This window comes from Anolis sagrei, chromosome 3 (assembly GCF_037176765.1).
Source record: "Anolis sagrei isolate rAnoSag1 chromosome 3, rAnoSag1.mat, whole genome shotgun sequence".
Lineage (NCBI taxonomy): Eukaryota > Metazoa > Chordata > Lepidosauria > Squamata > Dactyloidae > Anolis > Anolis sagrei.
This window is the reverse complement of record NC_090023.1, coordinates 169051784-169077640: the sequence shown is the minus strand read 5'-3', so window position 1 is coordinate 169077640 and position 25857 is coordinate 169051784. Positions and strand designations below refer to the sequence as shown.

The 25857-nt window shown below is 39.2% G+C and overlaps 1 protein-coding gene across 1 annotated transcript in view; it reads left to right on the top strand.

The window, feature by feature from the left end:
- Positions 1 to 25857, top strand: part of CTNNA3 (catenin alpha 3) — a 1221152-nt gene that overhangs the window by 949507 nt on the left and 245788 nt on the right. The window contains exon 12 of the mRNA XM_060768919.2: positions 17052 to 17252. Within this exon, the coding sequence (XP_060624902.2) occupies positions 17052 to 17252 (201 nt within the window). The remainder of the gene's footprint in view (positions 1 to 17051; positions 17253 to 25857) is intronic.

Below are 25857 nucleotides of genomic sequence, written 5' to 3'. Positions count from 1 at the left end.
AGATTCTATACAACTACATTGGATTTACAATTACATTGGTTAACAAACAAACAAAGAGGAATTACATTTTCACTCAACATTCATACACATGTACATGCATTCATCCTCAGGCATTCAAGTATTACCATATCATTTTCTCCGTCCTTGGAGAAGCACCTGTTAGGCCAGACCCTGCTTCCCTGCAGCCGGCCAACGCATAGTTCCATAACTTCCATAATGCCAAAACTTTAAAATGCTGAGATGCCAAAACTTCTTTCCCTAAGAACAATGCCAAGGACCAGATCTGTGTTTTCCATACAGCAGAACCTGACTCCCTGCACAAAATCCAAGCGCACTTCTTCCCCTTCCCTTGAGAAAGAAGCCCCAAAGTGTCCAGAATCATGCTTTCCCATAGCATATCTGACACTCTCCAAATATACCATCTCTCTCCTTCCCATGGAGTAGAGCATGGCAGGTGGAACAGACTCCTCAGTCTGCCACACTTTGAGCATTATTAGACTGAGTCTTTTATAGGAATATTCTGTTGATATAGTCCCAAAGTTGTTGATTCTTATTACAGCTTGCTTTTCAGATCTCATTAACAGGTTTTAATCACAAAGCAGCAAGAAGGTAGTTAGTCATTGCAGGCCTTAATATTATACTACTACCTTTTCTGGATGCTGGTACAAATAAGGATGTTATCTATCCATGGCAAGAATGATCAGTTGACTTAGGTGACAATCTGATTTAGATGGCCCATCACAAAACTTCACAATTTCAACCTCAATTCTATTGCACTTTCCTGAAAAGTGTTTGAAATTGACTGAAAGTTCTTGGATAATCCAAGAACTTTCAGGCAATTTCAAACACTTTTCAGGAAAGTGCAATAGAATTGAGGTTGAAATTGTGAATATATATATAGGAAAGAAAGAAGTATTATATATTTGAGCACGACTGGGCTTGAGGCAAGGACATATTATTTGGCCTATGTAGATCTAATAGTCCATGATACCTAATATAGCGTACTTTAATGAGTAGTAAATTTGTGAGAAACCTGCTAATTTGATGAGTTACCCCAATATCACAAATCACAGAAAAGGGAAAAAAATTGAATAAACCATACCATGTTTGTCTTATTGCCAGGTAACCATATTACATAATTCCTTGTGTCATTGTCTGGATGTGTCCTCTGCAACCCATGTGAATGACATTGTATGGAGATGCATATGTTAGCCTCACTCTGTCATCACATATCCTTCTTAATCTGCTCTTACAATGCCTAGATGCAAGAAGAAGATGTAGTATATACTATGATCATGATTGTTGCTTACACATCTGACAAGATCCATGCAAATGTTTCAACCCATGTGCTTCCTCTAACAGTTTGTTGAGACTGTCATGGAAGTGTTGCCACAATATGTTGACTCTTCTCACATTTTCACAAGAACAACAAGGGAAAATGTCTTTAAACAGACTTTGACTGCAATGGAAGTGGCTGTGGGGTAGCACTAATAAAACTCCTTTGGATATATGTAAAAATTTCTGTCTCAAACATCAGTATTATATTTTAATTCCTAATATTTTACCACTTGGATTACCAAAGTTTTATAAAATATTTACCTCACCTTGTACCAATCGATATCAGGGAGAGGCAAAAATGCCAAAAAAGTAGTAAGCCATTTACAATACTTAAGACAGCTTTGAACAGCATAAATAATTATGCTGTATTATATTAAAATACATACATTAAAACATAAAATTATATTATAATTTTAAATCAATATGAACAATTAAAATAGCTTAAAGCAGTATATGTAGTACACGTTATGTCAGAATGTCAAAACCCAGAGTTTGCAAACTTTTATTTGTAAATTCTACTTCATTCTTAAGTCAGTCAAGAAATCCTCCCAGTAAAATACTAAGGTATTTTCTATATTTGGATCATTTTTGCTTGGTTAAAAATGAAAATGTCAGATAAATGTCTCATATATTTTCAGTATAACTTCCAATGTCCCAAAGGCAATCGCCTCCCCCTGCATACTTATAAGGTGAATACAAAGCTTAGACACACAAGCTAAGCAAATAATGCCAAAATATAGCCAATGTGCCTGGTAAAACTTGCTACAAAATACTAAGTCCAGAGGCACAAACAGTACTGTGAATACAGACCCAGCCACCCCTCAATTGGAATCCTTATAATTATTCACAATCTTCACTTTGAACACCAGTTACTGGGGGGCATAGATCTGCCCCTTTAGACTTAAAAGTTAATTATGGCAGATTAACTGTGCTTATAGTTGCGATGCATTGTTGTTGGTGATCTTTCTTCCCAGCTTTATGTCTTTTTTTAACTCCCTAGCTCTCCTCCTCCTCTTTCCTCTTGTGGGGTGTCCTTTGGCTCCTCTTGTCCATCATCTGGCCCTCTGCCAAATGTCATGTCGCTGGCCATGTCTTGGTACAGATCTAACTGTTTGAGCAGTTCAGTGCCTTCTCCCAAAGTTTTAACTGTATGTTTTTTTCCGTCTTTATAAAATAGTATTGTGGTAAGCAAACTCCACATAAATCTAATTCCAGCCTTGTTTAGTCATCTGGTTATTGGTTGTAAAGTCTTTCCTCATTTCCTTTGCCAAGTCAGGGTAAATGAATATTTTGTAATCCTTGTAATGTAAGTTCCAGATAGTCTTTAACTTTTTGAAGACAAAATCTCGAGTCTTCTCCCTGCCAAAAGCTACAATTGTATCCCTGGGGGATGCAACCTGAGGGTTCTTGAAGGAGGGGGATTTATGGGGTTCTCTCAATATCATTTTCTGTGAGTCTTATGCTGAAATTAGCACACAGTTCTAGCACAAACTGGCTTAAGCCCTTCAGATGAATATTTCTGCAGTGGTGGAATCAATCAATCTAGATCTCAAAGTCATTGTCTCTTTTTCTAACTGCTCAATTCTTGATTCATTATTATCTGCATGCTGTTTAATTTCTGACAGAGTTGCTTTAATCTCTACAAATTCAGGTGCTAAACTTTTGATAGGAGAGGTTGTTTCATTCATTAATGCCATTAAATAGTCCAGTTTGTCATCAGTCAACATTACCTTCTTAGGTATTTTAACTTATAGCATCCAGGCAGGGTTTTTTTCCATGAAAAGAAGTAATCCTGGCTTTCAGCCCTGTCAAGGACGGCAGCTGCCATGGCCCAAGGATCAAAAGAGATGGAAAAGTTATTAGAAAGAGTTCAACACATCAAATGAATAATTAATGTGGTAAAATGCAATTCAACAGCATTTTTGTTAAAGAAGAACTTTAGAACAATGAGGCTGATTTTAAGCTGATTTAAATGTATGTTAATATTATTACACTTTTTTATTACACTAAATGCCTTACAGGTTGAGTATCCATTATCCAAAATGCTTGGGATCAGAATTTTTTTAGAATTAAAGTCCATCCCCACCAAAGTTTGTGGGCTGCATATATTTGCATATAAGTACACAAAATATTTCACAGGTGGTATCCAAGTGTAAACACAAATTCATTTATGCTTCAGATAAACCTTATACACATAGCTTGCTGACAATTTCACATATTTCCAATAAGTTTGTGGATGTAACCAAGTTTATGTACATTCAATTATCAGAAAACAGAAAGTATTTCGTTTGAATAATTGTCGTAGTTGTGTGTTTGTAGGTTAGTATGTATGTGTTAATGAAGGTATTCATCTATGGTTAGTGTGTTTGACTTTTATTTAATTTTGTTGTATGCTGTAGTGGCTAGTTAAATAGCTACTTATTTTTAGTGATATACACTATATTATCTGCTTTTAAAAATATTTCTGTTCTTTTACCATTTTCTTTACTTCTATATTGGTCTTTAAAAAGGAATTTTGGCAGCCCTGTTTCTTACCATGCTTCCCACAAAAAAAAAACAACAAAAAAACCCCTTTCTCTTTCTATTCTCCATCCATCATAATCTCATGTTATCCCATTTTATTTAGTTTTCAGAATCTCACATGGATCCCATTAAAAATATTAGGGTTAACGGTTTCCACTTTCAATTTTATAAGATGCACAAAGACTCTGCATTTTCTGTTTGATACAAAACAGAGGACGATATAAATGCAAAGAAAATTGTCACATTTTTCAAACTGCATTTACTACTTGTGACCTAGAATTTAGAGTTCCCCAACCCTGTGAGGCTAAACTAAGGCTCCATCTACAGTATCAAATTAATGCAGTTTGACACCAACTTCAACTGCCATGGCCCAATGCTATAAAATCACAAGAATTGTAGTTTTAAAAGATCTTTATCATTCTCTGCCAAAGAATGATGGTGCCTCACAAAACTATAACTCCCAAGCTTCCATAGCATTAAGTCATGACAGTTTAAGTAGTTCCAAACTGCACCCTAAGTTAAAAAATAGTTTTGCAAAAATAAACACTTTTGGTAAGGCATCAGTTGGGTAATGTAATACTCGTTGGCTCTTTAGCTCTGTGGCTCATTTAATAAATTAATTACTTAATAACTCAATCCTGGACAATTGTGCTGAAATTCCAACTGAAGTCAGTCACTTTACTTAAAAAAATAAAGATAATTTACTATGCTTTTTCATTAAGCAGTTTAAAAAAATTAATCCATAATGTGATTGATTCAGTTACTGAGTTCCTATCTTGGGAATCAGAGCTTCTGCTTTGAAGTCTAGTGGATACAAAAGTGTAAAAATGAACAATAAATTGAGCTTAGTACGAAAAGTAAAAAAGGTAGGAACTTTCTTTAGCAACATTTTCCTCTTTTTCATCAACAATCACAGCCTTTTCAAACACCCCAGAAACATGTGCAGTCTTTGCCCAGATGAATTATTTTTTACACTATGCTTTTTATTGAATATGCCACATCACAACATGTTGTCTTTACCAACTTGGAATTGCAGAAAAATACAGGAAAATAGGACAGCTTTAGGCTATGGTTGTTTGCAGCTCATTTTCATAGAAGGGGTTGCCTCTTTTTTTCTTGTGTCTATTCCTCTAAAAGTTGTCAGCGTTTCAATTTGTCTCTGTGTTTGGAAGTAATGAGTAAATTATCATCTGTTACTCTGCTGGGTTCCTGTTTCATTGATGGGGTTGGTCAGGATTCTTTTCTTTTCCCTGAATAGTATTTTGAAGTGTGGGTCTCGGGTTATCTGGTGTGTGCTGCTCTCCATTCAGGAGTTTAGTTTGGGAACTGCTAGTTGGTTGCCATCTTGGCCTCCCCATCAATGGCCATCTAAAAATTTGCAAAGGACATTCTCCTGCCTTAATTCATGGACTCATTGAAAATTTGATTCAAAAAGCTTCCAAATTGTTCATGTAATTAGTAATGTACATTGTTGCTCATTTCATCTTTATAATACAAGAATTAATAATATTTTCCACCTCCATGTCATGTGAAGCCACAAGAATTTTGCATAACTCTGTAAAGAGTTGTTTTTTTTTTTTTGGAGGGGATGGGGTCGCAACTTTTTGTGAAATTTTCTCAAAACCTCTACATGATATCAAGAGTAAAAGAATAAAAATCCTGAAGTGCAAACAATTACAGTTCTTTTCATGCTATTTTCTTGAAGATGAGACAATTGACCACAGGTGATGGAAAGAAGGAAAGCGGCAATTATTGTAGGTAATCAACTACCTTCCCCAGAGTGTCACTTGACACCTTCTGCCCAGCCATGTCCTTGAGGTGTTTTTTGTTTGTTTGTTTGTTTGTTTGTTTGTTTGTTCTAACAGCCCTCCCCATCTCTGCTTTCAATTTTCTAGAGTACGCTTCACATTCTACGGACATAATTTTGCCATGCTATGTGGTTTAAATAGGACTTGCGCTTTAGCTACTTATGGGCACTCCCAGTGGCTATTATGTCTTCTGGCTCAGTTCTTATCACCGTATTTGTTGAAGTCCCAGAATTTTGCTTTTAAAGCAGAAATTGGAAACCTGTTCTTTATCCAGAGTGCATTGGGGCTGAAACTGCCATGATCCTTGATCGTGGGTTCTGCTGGTTAGAGCTGTTGAGAATTGTAATCCCTCAGCATTTTCTGACAAAAAGAGAAGCAGCAAACAAACTATTGCTATCACTTCTTAAGTCTTTGAGAAGGTGTACCTAAAGGTATCGGATCTCATCTTATTTAGAAGGTCAAGAAGGTCAGTGATTGTTAGTATTTGCACTGGAGACTGCCTAGGAATAGGCTGTATTTCTGAGTATTCCTTGCCTAAGAAAACCCAATGAAATCCATGGGGTTGCCATATATCAATAGGTGACTTGAATGTGTGCAAGTGCACGTGCACACATACTACATTTTTTTTTCTGGTTGAATTAAAAACATGGATAAAATTGAATTGAAAAGAACAGTGGGCTCTACCACACGGATTTCTCTCTTCCCTATTTCCCTCAAAAAAGGTGCAGTTCAGTTCTTTAAAGCAGATGTGAAACAAAGCAACTGGATATATGTTATTTTGTCTCTCTATAATAGAGGAACAAAAGATATATTGCACATAAGCCAATTATTGTTGAAGCCATACTTTTTCTAAACTCCCACTGATAAGCTTAATAGCAAATGCACAGGGCATTAATGAAGTTACCCTGATTGTTCTAAAATGCAACTCAATAGCAACAAAATGATAGTGTCTAATTGCTGCGTGGTAAGCGAAGGATCCCTAGGATACGCTAAACAAATGATAATGGGTCCAGGAGTTCTTGCCCCCTACTGAGCTTTGTACTGTAGCCTGGAGTTTCAGTCTGGGATGAACAGAGGGTAAGGAATTTGCTGACATGGATTTAAGTGTTGCTAGTTCACATCCCTGCATGCCCCCTTCCCCGTGGAGAGTATAGAAACAGGAGGGTTATTCTGCATTGGCAATCTGTATGTAAATGATAACAAGCTCAAACTTCCACTGTCTAAATAAGCAAGATAAATGTCTCAAGTGGAATTTATGACTTTAGTTCTTTTTTGTTTACTACCGTACCTACGCCTGAATGTGTGTTTTCTTTTTTCAAGTTACTCTTATTTTGCTTTGTTATCCATGTTGAATAAAAAAGATATTGTGGCTCATATACTTGGAAAACACTATATTGTGGAAAGCTGGTTTAGTCCCTTTTTTTTTGTCTTTGAGCCAAAATTGCCAGTCTATGAAGATCTTCTTGACACTTCAGCTCATGTTCTTTATACTAATGCATAGGGAAAGCTTGAATGGGATTGTTTTTAATCATTGGATCAATGCAAGAAAGGGACTCACAGAAATCTGTTAGTTATATGTCTGTTAGTCTGATCTCAAGAAAGTCCTTCCCACTCAGTTTTAGACAATTTTCATAGGTCAACAACAATTATAATTTTTTATCCTCCTCTCCTCAAGGGATGGTCAGCATATAGTCCTTTCTCTTGCCCTGCTGCTCAATGCCCCATAACATTTTTCTAAAAGCCATGATATGTAGAATTCAGGTTCTTGAGAATGTGATTTTCCTAATCAAAAAGGCACAGGTATTCCATACACCACATCTCCCAGTGAAGTCATTGAACTGTTGACAGTGGCAGGAACTGCCATGGTAAAATTTTGGTGATATGAGTAAGAGGATGCAGAGGATTCCAGGACGTTTAAGTGGTGCCAGCTATGTTGCATTAAGTGCCAATGAAAAAGCTGTTTAACTTATTCTATCATGGTAGGAGTATGAATATATGGATGACAAACACATGAGTCAGGGCATACCTATGCAGGGCACAAATTGAGCCAGACCTTGCTCCTGAACATCCTCATGACATTCAGGGACTTCTGGTCCAAATTCTACCTTGCATTAGCAAAAGTCAGGGAATATTCTGAAGCTCTGGAGAATCCTGCACTTTGGGATTGTTGTTAACAGCTGAGCCTGTACAATTTGAACTAGACCAGCTGTTCAGATGAAGCAGTGCCACTGTCTCATTTCCCCTGGGTTCTGCAGCACAGGGGGAAAGGGATGGCACTTACCTGGGATGTTTGTCACCATGACAGGAGCCACAAAGCTCCAGAGAACTCCTGGCCATTGCTACATACCTGATATCAGCAAATGTGCTCACATGACCTAGGTGCCTATTCAGCAGTGCTATACCAGGATCAACCTGACTGGATGATTGTGACTCTGTGCCTGCTATGGTGCAGAAGCAAAGCATATAAACCTTAATGATCTTCAGACTGGCTCTGGATTTAGGTGCCCATGTAGATGGGCCCTTAGTCTGAACTGAGTCGATAGAATGTATGAGTCCTATCAGGTTTTCGGTTGGAATCATATACATATGTTTGCTGTTTACATTGTAGTTGATTCATAATGGATTAGAATGGAGTTTTGCCCATTTACTTTTATTGACTGTCTCTATCTAGATTAATTAATGAATAGATATTTTTCATCTTTAACTGCTCTTGTTGCATAAACCAAATTGACTTATAACCTACAAGAGAGGCAATGAAATAAAAATTGATAATGGCAACTCAGAATCATTATGTTCAGCCTTAATAAAGATAATTAAGAGAAGCAGCAAAACAAAAATTAACACAAGACAAAAAATCAGAACAGATGTTAATCTGTTTCTCAGACTGAGGAAATTAAAAGGAAGGAATGTCCTCCCAGGCAATAATGCAGAATTTGCTCAACTTTGATTAGATGACAGAAGACTTGAGAAAAGAATAGACTGATGAGCCAGCTGGTCTCTTATTTCCTTAAGATATCTCTTGTTTACATCTTGAATCTCAAACTATATATTAAGTAACAGTAGCCTTAACTTTTTCCCAGCAATTTCCCCTTCATGTTTAGCAATAGACATTAGGCTTGTGCATTTCGACTGAACCTCAATCTGTTTCTGCTATCCAAATTTCAGGGGACTTGTGGATCTATTTTTGTGTGTCTCCTGAAAATGGGCAGCCGTCCGAATGACTGTTTTTGGTCCTTAACCGGAAAATGCGGCTAGATGCAGTCAATTGGCGGCAATGGGGGAGGGCTTCTCAGGCTCCCCTTCCTGTCATTTTAGGGGTATCAGGATGAAAATTGCCACACTTGGGGGACACATCTACCACTGTTGGCCCACCAAGTTTCATAACGTTTGGGTCATCCCCCAATCATTAGGAATTTCTTTTCTTTCTAGGAATAGAATCTCCCTAAAACATTCCCAAAAAAGTATCCCCTGCTGGCCCCACCCTGTAACTTCACCAGGAGCAGGAGGAGGGCACCATTTCTTCCTGCCAAATGCCAAATATTTATTTGTTTGTTTGTTTGTTTGTTTGTTTAACTTGTATACCGCTACTCCCAATTTGGCTCGGAGTGGTTTACAGAAGCAGATTAAAACAATACAATTAACTTTAAAAAATAGCAATAACAAAACAATAGGCGGTGAGAACAGGCATAGTCCGGGTGCACTTCCACATCACACAGCTCACTATTACACTTTTTTTTACTAATAAAAAACAACTTCTTCCAAAGCTTTTGCATTTTTTGTTCTCACAAAAGGATGACTTCAGCCCAGGCAGGCAGGCAGGCAGGTGGTTGACAACTGGAGAAGATGGGGACTGGAGCTGCTGGATGCAGCTGGATGCAGCTGGCTGATTGCTTGTATGCTGTCATGTATCATGATCTGCAGTTGGTGATAGTTGGTGGTGTCAGGCCTAGCAGTTGGTGATGGAAGGCGCTAATGTCAGTCCTAACCCTTGCCAATTCTAAAGGGCAGAGTAATCTATAAGTAAGAATTTATAGGCAAAAGCAATTAAGGGTGGAGGCATGCAAAATATAGGATGCAACTGGGGTTAACTGAATATAAGGAGCTAGCCCAGAGATGCTTTTCAGGAGAAAAGTATTTGTCTTATTTGGTTGTGGATGCTGCTGGTTCCTTCCCCAGGTTTGTGGATTTTCGGTATCCTGACCTGTCTCCTGAACTCTTGGAACCTTGAATATCTGGACTGGCTACTGACTATGGTATAGACTTTTGATCCTTGGACTTTAATCATTGAAGTCTTGGCGTTTTGACTACTGGACTGAACTTTTTGACTATTGCATTCTCCTGAACTTGCATCGACGTTTGCTACCAGTCTTTGCTTTATATTCTATGGCTGAGTGCTATCTTTATGTTTTATATTTGGACTATGAAAACAGTCAGACAGTAAGTGTGGCTTTAATTAAATAGTTTGGCACAAGCTGGGTGTTTGTTTTGGTTCACCTCTGCAGAGCCCTGGTATCGTGATACATGAACAGGCAGTTTTTGTGATTTTTTAATTAAAAGTTACTCCTGAAGGTACAATTCATATTAATACAAATAATAATAATAATAATAATAATAATAATAATAATAATAATCTTTTATGTCCTGATTGAAGTAAGTATTAGAAAGAGATGATGGGTTCTGTTGGCTTGGCAATTGTATCATCATCATCAGCATCAGCATCAAGCAACAACAGCTAAATTAGAGCACAGAGAGAAATATAACAATAGAGAAAACTTGTGAGATTGCAAAGGAAAGAAATTATTTGATATTGGTGGTAAGTTTAGGTAGGTAGGTAGGTAAGTAGGTAGTTTTCTGAGAATGAGACTTTGTTGTTTGCTGGAATTCTTATTAATAACAATAATATTTTAAAAGTACTTTCTGAAATAGAAGAGGGAGGAAAGATAAGAAAAGAACCTTTAGTAAAGGCTAAAGTGTGTCTCAAAGTCATCCTAAATGAAAAGTACATCCACCCACGAGTCTCCAAACGTCGTGCACTCACCCTCCTGCACTTTCCAACTCCCAATCCCATTAACTAAAAAAAAATCAAGAAAATACAGGAAAATCAAGGAAACTCATGAAGATTCAGTACTAGAAGCCAAACTAAGCCAAAAGCTAAAACTGAGAGTGAGCGGCAAGGCAATTAGACAGGATACTGGGATGCTGGTTTACTTACTTAGGTGTTTACTAAGACTCTTTCTTATTTTAATTACTTTACTTAGCTTTCTAAAGCTATCTAAGTTACTATATTAACTTTCAGATACTTGGATATTTTCAGATACTTTCACATATTTAAATAAATATATGTGTTAATACATCTACAGATCCATATAGACAACCTACATAGAAATACATAACTTATACAGATATACATACCTACACAGATACACACCTACATGGATACACAGATAAATACACAGACAGAGATGATACACACATGAAGAGATAATGCACAGACCGACATGGATGATGCATAATGAACATGCCCAGAAAGACATAGAGAGAGCCACACAGACACACCTACACAGAAACCAATAAATACTTAGATACATATTTTCACTTTTATTATATATACTGGTTTAGATACCTGGTGTCGACTGGGTTAGTTATTTTATAATGCTATTTATTAGAAATAGTTATTGTTTGTTTTGGATTTTCTAAATGCTCTTATTAGAAAATGCTTAATCAAATGATGGGACAATTTATAAAACCATACAGGGGAGGAAGTGCAACTGCCATCAGTCCAATACCTGGTCAAGCTGCAATTCTAATGAGGTCCAGGTCTGGCCAACTGTAACTCTCATTATCCCCGGATCTGGCAGGGTGTAATTCTCATTACAATCAGACCTGATGTGGGTGGACTACAATTCCGGTCATCATCTGTCAATCTTCCCAAACACCACCAGTATTTTAAGTTTGATCATGATGGCAATGTGTGTCCATCATCAGTGATATTCACAGAGTTCTCTGGATATGAGTGGACTACAATTTCCATAATCCTCTGTCCACCCCCCGGACCCTCCCCATTCAGTATTTTCAGTTGGTCATGATGTGTATGTTCTAGCTTTGGTTCAAATGCATTACGACTGGGATTCATACAGCTCATCATCCTCTGTAACACCTCCACCCCCATCCCCACCCCACCCCCCAAAAAAACCCTACCAGTCTTTTTCAGTTAGTCATGTAGGATTTGTATGTTAAGCTTAGTCCAGATCCTTTGTCGATGGGATTGACACAATTCCCTGGGTGTGAGAGCCATCCTGGAAAATACATACATACATAGGTTGATGCATAGATAGATATTTTGGCATAGATACATATTTATGTTTCCCTTTTTGTGTTTAAATACTTAAATTACCTATTTGTACCAAAAAAATTAAAATTAAAAGAATAGGGAACAACAACAGTACAGGAAAGTGATTGTGGGACCATGAATTGGCCAATTAGATAATGAATTGGTCAAACGATAGTAATGAGGAGAGTTGCGATATCAAGGATGCTCAGTGTGATGTATATTCACAATAAGTGATAATGTGGCTATCATGAAGTAGCAGGTTCATGTAGTGATAAAGTCCCAACAAAGACACAAAGGACAAATTTCACTACCATGCATACAGACATCAGGTTTATGTCAGGGCTGAATACAGCACATATAAAGCAGTTGCAATGGAATATTTTCCCAAAATAAGTGTCTTCACCTGAGCAATTATGTAGGAGCAGCAGATGGCTATTATCCTCTGACAATATTTTATTGGCAGCTCTGAAATGGAGAGCACTTAGCAATGCATAATCTGATGTGATGTTCACTCTGTTATTCACATTGCACAAGGAGTAAAACCATTGCAGAGATGTCTGCAGTCATATAATGCTAATCAAGCAAAAGGCGATAGACCTAAAATTCAAGTGTTCATTTATTTGTTTCAAAGTAAAATTAGTTTATCATAAAAAGGTACTGAATTGACTGAGGCCCTCTAGCTATTGATGCAAAAGTTACAACACCACCATCAAGAGTCAAACAAAACTTTTTTCTGTACTTCTCAGGCAGTTCTTACTACGACCTTGAAATGAATAGTTCTGCTACCATGTTGTGCTCTTTTCCCATATGGGTGCCAGATGCATGTAGTAGTTTACAGTCTGCTTTAGCTGCTTAAAGGAACCCACCATGCTTGGCCAAAGTACTGCTAAAATTGATTATAACAACCCTTCTACACCACCACCTTTTGAGGACTTGATGAATAAAAAGTAGTGATTTATGCTATTCGGGTTTTTATATTGAAGCACAAAGTTGGGATTGGGTTGCTGTGAGTTTTGGTATTGTTTCAAAATCTAAGGGCAAGGAAATGGGGAAAGTTATAAGCCTGTACTTTCAGTGAATCACCCGATAGTCTCAACTGTGTGTTAAAAGACATAAAATAGGTAAAAGAGTTTTTTTTTAAAAAAAAAGTATACTCAATGCTGCTTCTCACAGGCATCTAACAAATTCATTGTCTACAAGAGGGTTGGGAAAATCCCTCATTTCTCTTACATTCCATTTTATTTCAATCTCAAGTAATTTCCATCTTGAATATGATTTTTTTTGCATGTAAATTTTGTAAATTCCCTATGGTCTCTTCCACTGTTGTGAGGGACCCTGCAAAAAAAGCAGATTAACCCCGAAAGTTGTATGTTTTCTGTTTGAACATTAATTATGAAGCACTAGATCTAGCAAAATTTGTGAATGCCTTTTCTTTTTTCTCAAGTCCCCTGCCTTTTCTCAAGTCCGCAGAGTGATGCAACATTGGAAAAAGGCATGGCCAGACTTACCGGGCCAAAGAAGTTGCGGCGCAGGGCGTTCCCCACCGCCATTCTTGCCTAAGGGGGGCTTTTTCCTCCCAGAAGCCCCCTCTGATGGCGGGAAGGCTTCCCGCCGGCGGATCAAGGGGCCAATGGCCGAGTGACCACACCCACCGCAGGTGAGGCCTGAGCTGGCCTCTCCCTCCTCATGGGCAGCCTTCATAAGGCTGCCCTGGGCTTCCCAGCAGGCACTCAGCCTGCAATAGCTGATCCATTCCACCCACCCTGCATGTAGTTCAATTTTATTGAATGTTAACCTGGGTTGTGTTTACCTTGTCATGGTTGCTTGTTAACAGTTACTTGTTTGTGTTATGCTCCTTGTCACAACTCCTTGTTGGCGTGGGGCATGGGCCCTGGATCCGGTTTGGTATCCCCCCCAGTGGTTAGGGGGGGACGCCCGGTGGTCCCAGGGGTGCCGGGTTGCATTTGCCTGATATTGTGCCAGTGGCACCCTGGTGAGTGTGAGGGATCGGGCAGTATTGGACTGCCCGATCATGATCCAGTACCCATGCTTGGCTGCCAACCCTTGTTCCTGTTATCAATAAATGAGTTGTGGCCATTGTTCATCCCAAACCTCGTGTGAGTGTACTTCTTGGGTCAGCTGTGGGAGGTGTATCGCACTTGCACACGCAACACGGCTCAAGCAGGAAGGGAAAGGGGGTTAAAGGGAAGCAGGTGCAGGGGGAGATAAACAGTTACCTGGCTCTAAGTACTGAGCAAATCTGTGGGGCTGGAATAGACCAGAGTTTCCTCCAACCTGGGATGATCTTGTTTTTATTGTGAGAATCAAAGAAATGTGTGTGACGTTCTGTAGAGCTCCTATTATAGATACTAAATATTACCACAGTCAGCTTTACCCTTTCTTTAATTACACACCTACTTTGTGGAGTATCTTGTTATCATCTCATCCTATCTTTCCTATTGTTTTCCCCAGCTCAGGGAGGATAGTTTTAACTCTCAGAGGAGGTAGTGATGTACATCTCGTAATCACAACAGTGATTATCAGTGTTTCTAAAATAAGCCAAACAGCTCCCTTAGTTCTGACAATTTCTTTAATAAGAAGAACCAGTTTCAGAAAACACTTCTTCCCTTTCTATTTTTTGTCATCAGCCACGCATGTTATTCAGCAACACACAGGGGCGACTCAACCCATTACGCAAAGTAAGCATTTGCAGTATAGTTGATTTTGCCCAGGGGTGCTCTTGAGACGCTCTTGGGGGGAAATAGACCTTGACATATGCAAGTTGTAGTTACTGGATGTATAGTTCACCTACAATCAAAGAGCATTCTGAACTTCACCAATGATAGAATTGAACCAAATATGGCACACAGAACTCCCACGACGAACAGAAAATATATATCAGTGATTGGTTTGGGGGGCGGGGGGGAGGAATACTGTTTGCTTACTGTTGAAAATTACCTAGGGCCGCCTCTGGCAACACACATCATTATTACTGCACTTGTTTTTTAACAAGCCAAAGCTCAGCCCATGCTTTGGATTTGGCATGGGTTTAGAAGAAAAGACAGAGTTAGGTTAGCAGTAATATCTTGGCAAGGTAATGGATGGTGGAACATATATAATCCTTGGGAGTCAGTGTGACATAAGGGTTAGAGCAGAAGTTCTCAAAATTTTTCAGCCACTGAGCTCTTTTTGAAGCAAAAGGTTCTTGTGAGATATTATGATATAATATGATATAATACAATATATCAGGCATGGGCAAATGTTTTGACACATTGTGGTTTAAAATTTGACAGACAGGCTCGCCTAGTGGCAGATGAATGGAGAGTGCTTGCATGAACTATTTTTTTAAAAAAAATGAACGATGCACACTGCACATCTCTTATTTGCAAGGCATTTGATCTTTGTTATTGCTGTTTTTAAATTGTTTTAAATTGTTTTTAAATTGTGTTAGATTTTAGCCTGTTCTTGTAAGCCACTCCGAGCCCCAGGGGAGTGGCGGCATATAAGTTTGAATAATAAATAAATAAATAAGGAAAGAAAAAAAGAACAATATAATATTTAAAATGTAGAAGAATTTTAAGTAACATGTTCATAACAGTATTTCAATGGAAGATCTCGAGGGCCATCCAGTCCAACCTGCCATGCTGGAAAAACACAATTAAAACACCCCCTGAATGGTGGGATATAGGGTTTTGGAATCAAACAAGATAAAAAGGGGGGGGGAGATCTGGGTGGTGAGAAAGGTGAGGAAAAAGGGGTTTTGGTGGTGAAGGAGATGGGGAGCAGGAAAGATGAAAGAAAGCTTGGAAAGGGAGGAGGAGATGGAGGAGGAAACAGTTGAGCCCCTCAGTATGCTTTGCAGAGCCCCAAGGGCTCCATGGATCACTTTGAGAACTGGTGAATTAGAGTATTGGACCTAAGACATCAGGAATATTCCATTTCCATTCCATTCAACCATTGTATTACATCATATACTCCATCTTTTCCTCAAAGCTGTGACTTTGGACAGTCATTGACTCAGCTTGATCTTCCTTACAACAGTCTAAAACAAAAACAAAGAACATTGTATAAGCCACATCATTGAATGGAAAAAAAAGAGATATGATAATAGATAATAAATATGGAGTGCTATAAACCCAAAGGCGTTACTGCAATGGTGTTCCATTATACTAAGTGATTGGCCCCAGCAAACCTTGGCATGAGATAACTGTAGCTAGTTCTCCTCTATTTGCCAGAGATTATATCTGTTTTAAGCAATACATAACAATTAGCATGATGTTGTCTTTCTCGCCGTTTTGAACAATAAAATTTTATTACTTTTAATTATTGGATATGACTAAAAACAAGAACCATGTATATGTTGAAGATTATTTGTTTAGTATGTTGATGAAAAATGAAACTTTGAACAGTTAGAGATGATTGAATAATGATTGAGTAATTAAAAACAATGTCAATGGCATTATGCTTATAAAAATAACTATGACTATTTGGTTAGCTCTTACCTGTCTTGAACTAACCGAATAGACAAGAAACACATGAGGCTGATACAGAGTAGTGTGTTTTCAGACTCCACACACTATCACAACACTCATAGGGAGATCTTAAATCAATGACTTTCTCTTAGCAAAAACCAGCTCAATGACTGTGATGATAACACAAGGGGGGATGATAAAGAAAACACAAGACAGCCTGTGAACTGAATTTCAAAAGACATACCAAGGAAAGAGGTGGGGAAAAAAAGAAAGGAAATCTATAAGTCTTCAAATGCAGAGTTCTGCCACTTTTTTTTTTTTTTTGCACAGATGGACTGACCTGCACTCATCAGGTTGGCTGCATATGAATTGGTTTGTTAATTTCACAGAGAAGACGAGGAGGATTTATATTGCCCCTACTCAAAGCTTGGGAAAATTACAGATGATGCTGTGCCAACATGACAGAGGAGTGCAAATGTACTCCATGCACAAAGCTAGAAAATGCTTCCAGAATTGCCCAGCTAATGTAGCTATACTTTAAACTATCTAAGTAACCTTGTGTTCTTGTTCTTGCAATAGAGAGTCATATCCTTGAGGATGTCAACAAATGCATCATCGCACTGAGAGAACAAGATGCTGACAATTTGGATCGTGCAGCTGGTGCCATCCGAGGGCGTGCAGCAAGAGTGGCCCACATTGTTTCTGGTGAGATGGACAACTACGAGATTGGTGCTTACACTGAAGGAGTGATGAGAAACGTCCAATATCTTACAAATGCTGGTATGCATATTTACTTTTCTGCATTTCAATTTGCGTTACTTTTTTTTTGCAGAGTGGAAAAAACAACATATACATTCAAAATAACGGATGTTTTGGTTTTTAAAATAGTCATTTCCTTTCTCTTCCCTTCCCTTCTCCTGCTTACCTGGCTGAGACTACTGAGGCATATTCTTCATTGAGTAGAAGTAGGCAAATTGTAAACAAAATAATGCATTCACAAAAAATGACCATAATTTGACAATTGAATTGAGCTGGTATGTTTGGACTACTGCTATTGCACTCCAGTGCAGTGAAATCTGTGGCAAAGCATTAATATTTTAACCTGCTGCAGTACCAAACAGAATAGAATTGTTGAAGCTTGTAAAAGCTGTATAGCATTGCTCAGACTGGTATACCAAAAATACTCTGGTATATAATTTGGATTGATTAGTTTTTAAAAGAACTTCCCCAACTTTGCTAACTTCTTAATAAGTTTGTTGGAAACAATTTGGGTTTTTTGCGTTTAAAAAACGGAATGTAGGGGAAAACAAAACCAAAATGTGATGATACTAAGGGCTTTTTCTCAAGGTCTACTAAAAACTGTGTAGGGAAAAACAGAAGAGAAGAAACTGTTTCTCCACCAGAAGAGTATGGAGGAAATGGGCCATATCATGACTACAGTTGTGACTTGTGGCTCTAATGTCAATGGGGTATTGAATGTGTTCTGGGTTTCAGCTCAGATTTGAAAGGGGCTATTTAAGGATCTCATCACATGGGCACAAAGCCCCATTCTAGGATGCTGCCAAAACGCAACCAGTCTGGAGCCCACCAGAGCCTGCAGAACTACTTCTGGTGGGGCTCTGTCCTGGCTCCATCCTGGACGCATCTTGGCAGCATGTTGAGAGGCTGTCCCGAGAACATGGGTAGTCAGCCATGTTCTCATTGAGTATGCTAGGGATAGTGTGGGACCAAGCTGGGGGCAGTTGGGAAAACATGTATGATGATAAGTGGATGATGCAGGGTGCTGCCCAATGACCGACAGCTCACTGACATCACAGTTACCAGCCACTACTTGATTAATATCATCAGAAATTGTCTGAATGACATTTTGAATGGTGGAGAGACCACATTGTTAGTATAAGACACTTTCAGAAGAAACTGATAAAAAAACTCACAGAAAATTTTTGGAAGGACTAGTTACTCATGTTTTTCTCCCCTTTGCTCATCTGTCCTGTTCTCCCTTTTCAGTTCTACAGAAGAGGCATAAAATCTTGTGGCACAACATCCTTTTATAATTACCTCATGAACAGAACAACTGGAAATGATTTTTAAAAGCCCAGCTTTTGTGCAGAATATCAGTTGTTTTCTTTTTGTAACTTGCTTTTAATGCTGAAAACTGATTGCTGTTCCATTACACAACTGTGACAGTAATGAACCTGTGTCTAAATCCATAGATAGCAAAAGGCAGCAGCAAATGACACCTCCATGTTGTCAAATTTGGGTGCACCATCATAATCGAGTTATTCTGAGTTTTTAACATCAGAATACAATCTCCTTAAATTATTCAGCTAAAATATGTATGAAGCAATGTTTAACATAAATGAGTTTTGACATTTGGACCATGTGTAGTGAATAAACTTGAATTACTAAGAGATACCCACATACTCCACCTCCCTAAGAGGAAGAAGATTATTTTATTTTTTTTAAAAATCTTTCAGAAAATAAAACATAGAAAATTGCAAAGTAATGTCCTCAGTAAGTAGCTGTACAGCTAGACTTTCCAACCAAAAACGAACCAATATTTGGCCAAGCTTTGCCCAAATTGTGCACACCAAGGACACAGAATTTAGACTCTTTTTCAGGGGATGCCACATTTTCCTGCTATGCACCAGCAGTCTTTACCCCTGTCAACCTCATATTTCACTTTCCTGGGAGAGTAATCCCAATAAGCAAATGCTCTAACCTTCAGGTTTAGTCATACCAATGGTGGGCAACATGCATCTTCCTGAGTGTTTTCGTGTTCCTTTCCAGTTCCCCCCTTGAGTCATCATTATCTGTGCTAATAAATTTGTTGCTGTTTCAACTCTGCAGTTTCTTTTTTTAAAAAAAAAACACAGGTCATTCACTTTCCCTAGGGCATTTTAGACAATAAGACATGTTCAATTTTTTTTTAAAAAAAAACTACTCCAATTGTTTTGGGTCATGTAGAAAATTTTAGCATGTTTTAGTCTCTTCTCTTTAGTTCAAGGAAATAAACTGGAAGTTTGTTCCAGTTAATGTCTTGCTTATTTTTTAGGCTTAAAATAACATTTGGAGCACACTTTCCAAAAGATCCAGATTTGGCAGAGGCAAACCTAATTAATGTTCTGTCATCTCATAACTCATCAGAGAGAAGTGTCATCCTCATTAATAACTTTTGATGTCTTGACCACATTCTAAAGTTGCTCCAGATTTCATGTGTCAAGTGTTTACTGTGATATAGGGAAACCTTGTGAGAACTGCCCTTCACACCCCCAATAAGGTGCAGAGGTGGATTAGAAGTATTTTTTTAAAAAAGAATTGATACTTACTTACTTAGATGATCCCTCGTGGTCCGAGGATGATGGTCCTCCAAGGTCGGTGTTCTGGCGGTGGGTCCATAGGTGACTGTGGAGCCCTATTCTTGAGCTACATCTTCTCCCACAGTGAGGGCATTGGTTTCCAGGTGGAAGGCGGTCCCAGTCGGGGTTGGCTTGATGCACCTTTCTCTTGGCACGTTTCTCTCTTTTGCTCTCCATTCGTGCCTCTTCAAATTCTACAGCACTGCTGGTCACAGCTGACCTCCAGCTGGAGCGGTCAAGGGCCGGGGCTTCCCAGTTCTCAGTGTCTATGCCAGAGTTTTTAAGGTTGGATTTGAGCCCATCTTTAAATCTCTTTTCCTGTTATCCAACATTCCGTTTTCCGTTCTTCAGTTTGGAATAGAGCAACTACTTTGGGGGATGGTGCTCGGGCATCTGGACAACGTGGTCGGTCCAGCTGAGTTGATGGCAGAGGGCCATCGCTTCAATGCTGGTGGTCTTTGCTTCTTCCAGCACGCTGACATTTGTCCCCTTGTCTTCCCAAGAGATTTGTAGGATTTTTCGAAGGCAGCGCTGATGGAATCGTTCCAGGAGTTGCATGTGACGTCTGTAGACTGTCCGCGTCTTGCAAATGTATAGCAGGGTTGGGAGGACAATAGCTTTAGAAACAAGCACCTTGGCATCCCTATGGAGGATAGGAGCAGGATTCAAAATTATCTTGACAGATTAGAGAGATGGGCCAAAACTAACAAAATGAAGTTCAACAGTGACAAATGCAAGATACTCCACTTTGGCAGAAAAAATGAAATGCAAAGATACAGAATGGGGGGTGATGCCTAGCTTGAGAGCAGTACGTGTGAAAAAGATCTTGGAGTCCTCATGGACAACAAGTTAAATATGAGCCAACAATGTGATGTGGCGGCAAAACAAGCCAATGGGATTTTGGCCTGCATCAATAGGAGCATAGTGTCTAGATCTAGGGAAGTAATGCTACTCCTCTATTGCGCTTTGGTTAGACCACACCTGGAATATTGTGTCCAATTCTGGGCACCACAATTCAAGAGAGATATTGACAAGCTGAAATGTGTCCAGAGGAGGGCGACTAAAATGATCCAAGGGTCTGGAGAACAAGCCCTATGAGGAGTGGCTTAAGGAGCTGGGCATGTTTAGCCTGAAGAAGAGAAGGCTGAGAGGAGATATGATAGCCATGTATAAATATGTGAGAGGAAGCCACAGGGAGGAGGGAGCAAGCTTGTTTTCTGCTTTCCTGGAGACTAGGACGCAGAACAATGGCTTCAAACTACAAGAAAGGAGATTCCATCTGAACATGAGGAAGAACTTCCTGATTGTGAGAGCCGTTCAGCAGTGGAACTCTCTGCCCCGGAATGTGGTGGAGGCTCCTTCTTTGGAAGCTTTTAAACAGAGGCTGGATGGCCATCTGTCAGGGGTGATTTGAATGCAATATTCCTGCTTCTTGGCAGGGGGTTGGACTGGATGCCCCATGAGGTCTCTTCCAACTCTTTGATTCTATGATTCTATGTCCCGGTCCTGAAACACTCTCTGCTTCATTTGGAAAAGTGCTGCACTCTGAGAGCTCGGGTGGTGTTGAATTTCAGTGTCAATGTTGACTTTTGTGGAGAGGTGGCTGCCAAGGTAGCGGAAATGGTCAACATTTTCTAATGTTACACCATTAACATTTCTGGCATTGGAAAGGCATTGTATTTCTGGCATTGGAAAGGGAATAGCTGGAGATTGCTGGAAGAACACTTTGGTTTTCTCGATGTTCAATGACATGCCGAGCTGCTCGTATGCTTCTGCGAAGGTGTTTAGAGTGGCTTGTAGGTCGTCTTCTGAATGCATACAGGCGATGTTGTCATCAGCATACTTTAAAAAATCCCTGAGCATCATGGGTATCTGCCAGACGTTGGATTTCTTCAGACTTCTTTGTCCACCAGTTGTTCTTGAGTTCTCTTGTCCTTCTTTGGACCTCAGCTTTTGCGCTGGCGTAGATCTTTTTCTTAGCAGCACAGTTGATGTCTCTTTGCCATGTTTGGAAGACTTTCCTTTTCTTGTCAATTAGCTAGAACATTTGAGTCCATATCCACCACCCATATGCCAGTCTGTGACTAGGGGCTTCCAGATTTCACAGTCTTGTCCCTGTCGCTACTCGCTGGTCACCATGGGACTTTTGTTGGCTTGTTTTTATTTTGCTTGGAAGACGCCTCTGCGTGAATTTTTTAATGTGTGGAGATCAGTGCACAACTGATCAACACACAGTCTTCACAGAGTGAATTTCAGTTTCATGGGTGGCATAGTTTAACAAGATGGTTGTGGCTTCTCAATCTGTTGCAGCCTTTTTCCGCCTTCACAGCCGTTGTAACATGTACCACGTTATCCTCCGCTTGCTCCGCCGTTGAGGTCTTTGGGTCTTCGGGCTGTGCTTGGTCTGGAACCTCCCCTGTGGCAACTCCTGGGAGTGCACAACTCCAGTCGTTGTGCCTGCAGGTTCATTGGAACACACAAGCCCCCTCACCACGACAAAGTGACAGTCCATCGAGGGGGGAAAATTGATAACATTTCTGGAGACAAGATTGGGTTGTAGCTCTCTACAATCCAGTAGATGGTGCATGTGCATCTCCTAGATTGTGTGCAGTTGTCCCTGCTTTTCAAACAGCACTTCCCTTTTGTCTTCTGTGCTAAGCAACTTGGATGCACAAATCACCTTGTAAAGAAGGCACACGGCTGTTTTAAGTGAAGATGAAATATGTTTACCCCCACCACTGAAATTGTGAATTCAGCTGCTACAGAGACTCCAGAAAATCTAGGTAGGTGCCAAAAAAACACCCCTGATCCCTGACTATTGTTCATTCCTATATTACAAAATCAGCAGCAGAAGCATATTCTATGGCAGCTGCAGTTTCTGTAAGATTTTCTATTAAAAAGAAAATACAGAGGGTTGGTGTTGATGTTATAAGGTTTGGCTGTGATGACTGCAACTCCCTTTTCCCACTTTGAAGTAGCAAAGGAAGTACTTCCAGGGTAGTTTCTTTTGTAGGAGATAACACTGAAAAACTATGATGCCATCAAAATATTTGCTGTACTGTGTTTGCAAATATACCAACAGAGTAGATCCCCAGAGGCATCTCTTCAGGAAACAACCTTTGTTCTGGCTAATTGAAGTTAGATCACTAAAGCTCTTTCCTTCTTGCCTCTGGCTTTTTCTATCAAACTGTAGTTTCTAATAGTCCTAATGGTTACATGTGACTTAAAACACATGTTTTAAAGAAGATATGAGAACTGCATAGTCCTTCAAGGTGTTTTTGACCATAGTTCCTATGATGTATCATTTTGACTATGTTGGTTAATGAACTCATCAGATGGACTGCTGGAATCACAACACATCACACTAGTTCTGGAAGTGCCCATCAGGGAGCATGGGGAACTCATTGCACCACACCCCACATTACTTAACTTACTTGTGGCCCCATCCCATGGGGAAAACATCGACCATCTGGCTTTTCCCCCATTGGTTAAATACAACACAGGAAGCTTTCCATGTTGCTACTGTCACAGCATACACCGGTTTGTCTATACTTTTGCAATGGAGCCCCGTCGGAAGTAGCTGTACATCTTTGGATGGGAGCTGGCGGGCTCCATCACAAAAATATAAATGAACCGGTGCATGCCACCAAAAAGTACCTTGTCTGATGAGCTTATAAATCTGGTGAAAGCTGTAGTCAAATATCACTGTTCTAGATTTTCTGCAATGCATGAGGAACTGAAACAAGTTACACATATCCTGCATACCATTTTTAAGGGAATCAGTATATTAATTTCCCTTAAAAACTGGTTTGTAGGATATTCACAACTGCAATTTTAGAACATTGAGTATGTGTCATTTAAAAAGGAAACCATGCAGGTTCTAGAACAAGTTCTAGAAGCTTGAAATATATGCTGTTTCTAAGGGAAACATTCCAGCTTATGATAGTGGCAACTTGGAGAAGACAATATGCCACAAAGTGTAGTTCCTAGTAGTTTCAGGGATCGTTTTGAGTCCTTGCCTCTGAAAGATGGCCACTCTAAAATAGCTATTGAAGATGAGCATACCAGAAAAAAAATAAAACATGACAAATCAACTTGGCACCACAAACATGATTGAAACCTAGGGATTCACATCTGGAGCATTAAGATTAAAGCCAGCAAATACGTATTCCTCGATCAGTGAATCCGACTATGCCTTTTTCTTCTTCTTTTTCCCTAAAGAATACTTTGACATTATTTGTTTGGGGAAAATATGGATAGCCAAAAAAAACCAAACCATCTACCCACCAGTATGTTATCCATGTAATTGGCAACTCAAAATATGATGTGACTTCCTTCAAAACCTTTATGTCTGAGGTAATGCAGCTAAGATGAAGGTGCTTCATGTAGTATTTTGCAAATATAAGCTAGACATTAGTGTTGTAAAAATCAGGTAATGAACATCAACATGTAAAACACTCTGAAAAATTGAATGCCTGCTTTTCAGAATTTATGTAATTAGAGTCTTGTCTGGTGGAAATGGATTGTAGCAATAAAGCTTACTTATCATAGTTCATATTGCTGTCTTCTGGCACAGCATTGGTAGATTGTGCTGTGCCCTATACAGAAAACTCAAATTGCCAAGTATCTTTAGATGTATAAATATGTCGATTGACTTGGAGCAGTTCTCATGCTTATACTTGAAGCATCAACATCCAAGTTGGCCACAAAGTGATTTATTTTGAAGGAAAAGCTTACTTTAATAGTTTTTGAATTACAAATCATCCACAAGCATTGATCTTGAGAGTCACATATTTGCTTTGAAATATAGCTCCCCATTGAACTTGGAGAAAGCCTCAACTGAATGTGGATTAGAAATTATGTGTCCTCAGAGGCAGAACTGAAGTTTCACCTAGAGGGCAGAATGTTGATTTAATGGGTTTATAGATAAGTCTTGCACGTATTTGTCCTTTGAACTGCTGAATGCAAAAAGCAAAATCATTTCCATATTTTCAGTTTCTGGAGTTTTTAGTTCTACCATCCCAATCTTGAGCATTTTAAGAGATGGGCTTAAATGTCAATAGTGCCATCCTCTCTTTCATGAGCTCTGTGTGTTTCCTTAGGGTACATCAATACTGTAGAATTAATTCAGTTTGTTGCCAGTTCAACTGCCATGGTTTAATAATTGTGGGAGTTTTATGAGGTCTTCAGCCTTCTCTGCCAATGAATGTTGGTGTCTCACAAAAACTACAACTCCCAGCCTCCTATGGCAATTAAAATGATGTCAAATTGCATTAATTCTATAGTGCAGATGCACCCCTAGAGGCTGCAACTAATTGGAAGAAATTGGTCTGTTTTATACTTATAGTTGTATTTTGTTTTCATCTATATTGTGCGCTGCCTTGAGTCCAATAATGGAAGAAAGACAGGATAAAAAAAATAACTAAAGTAAGAAAATTGTGCTTGGTGACAGGTTTGCCTGGTTTGGAATGGAAAGAATATTCAGAGCTGATGGACAAAGACCCGGTACAGTAACACTAGTGTACCCCCTTCACACAGCAGCTGATAATAGATTACTGCTTTTCCTTGGCTGGGTCCTGACCTCTTACATCTTCCGACACTTTGCTTGGGGCTTGGTGACATTTCTGCTACAGACTCAGCCTTGTCCCTGCCCTGTTCCATAGGAAATTGATGCCTTGTAGGGGGTAAGAGAAGTCTGATTAATTTGCTAGCTGTAAATGAGCTCTCCCGTCTCTGAATCTGAGATGCAATTAGCAGGTTGCAAAATCCAGCATGGCCTGAGCTCTATTTAATGTTATGCTCAGATTGCTATATTTAATTCTTTCTAGATGTGAGAAACTGGTTCCCTTACTGGCACAGTGACCCTGTGGCATAATGTTTGAACTGTTCATAACCTTTCTTCTCCCCACTCTGTTTTCTCTGTAAACACTCTTTGAAACATGGAAAGGGAAAAGACTCAAAGAAACAAAGAGGGCACAGGGGAGTCCCAAAGGGCTTTAGTTGAAAGAAAGTTCAGAGAGGGATTA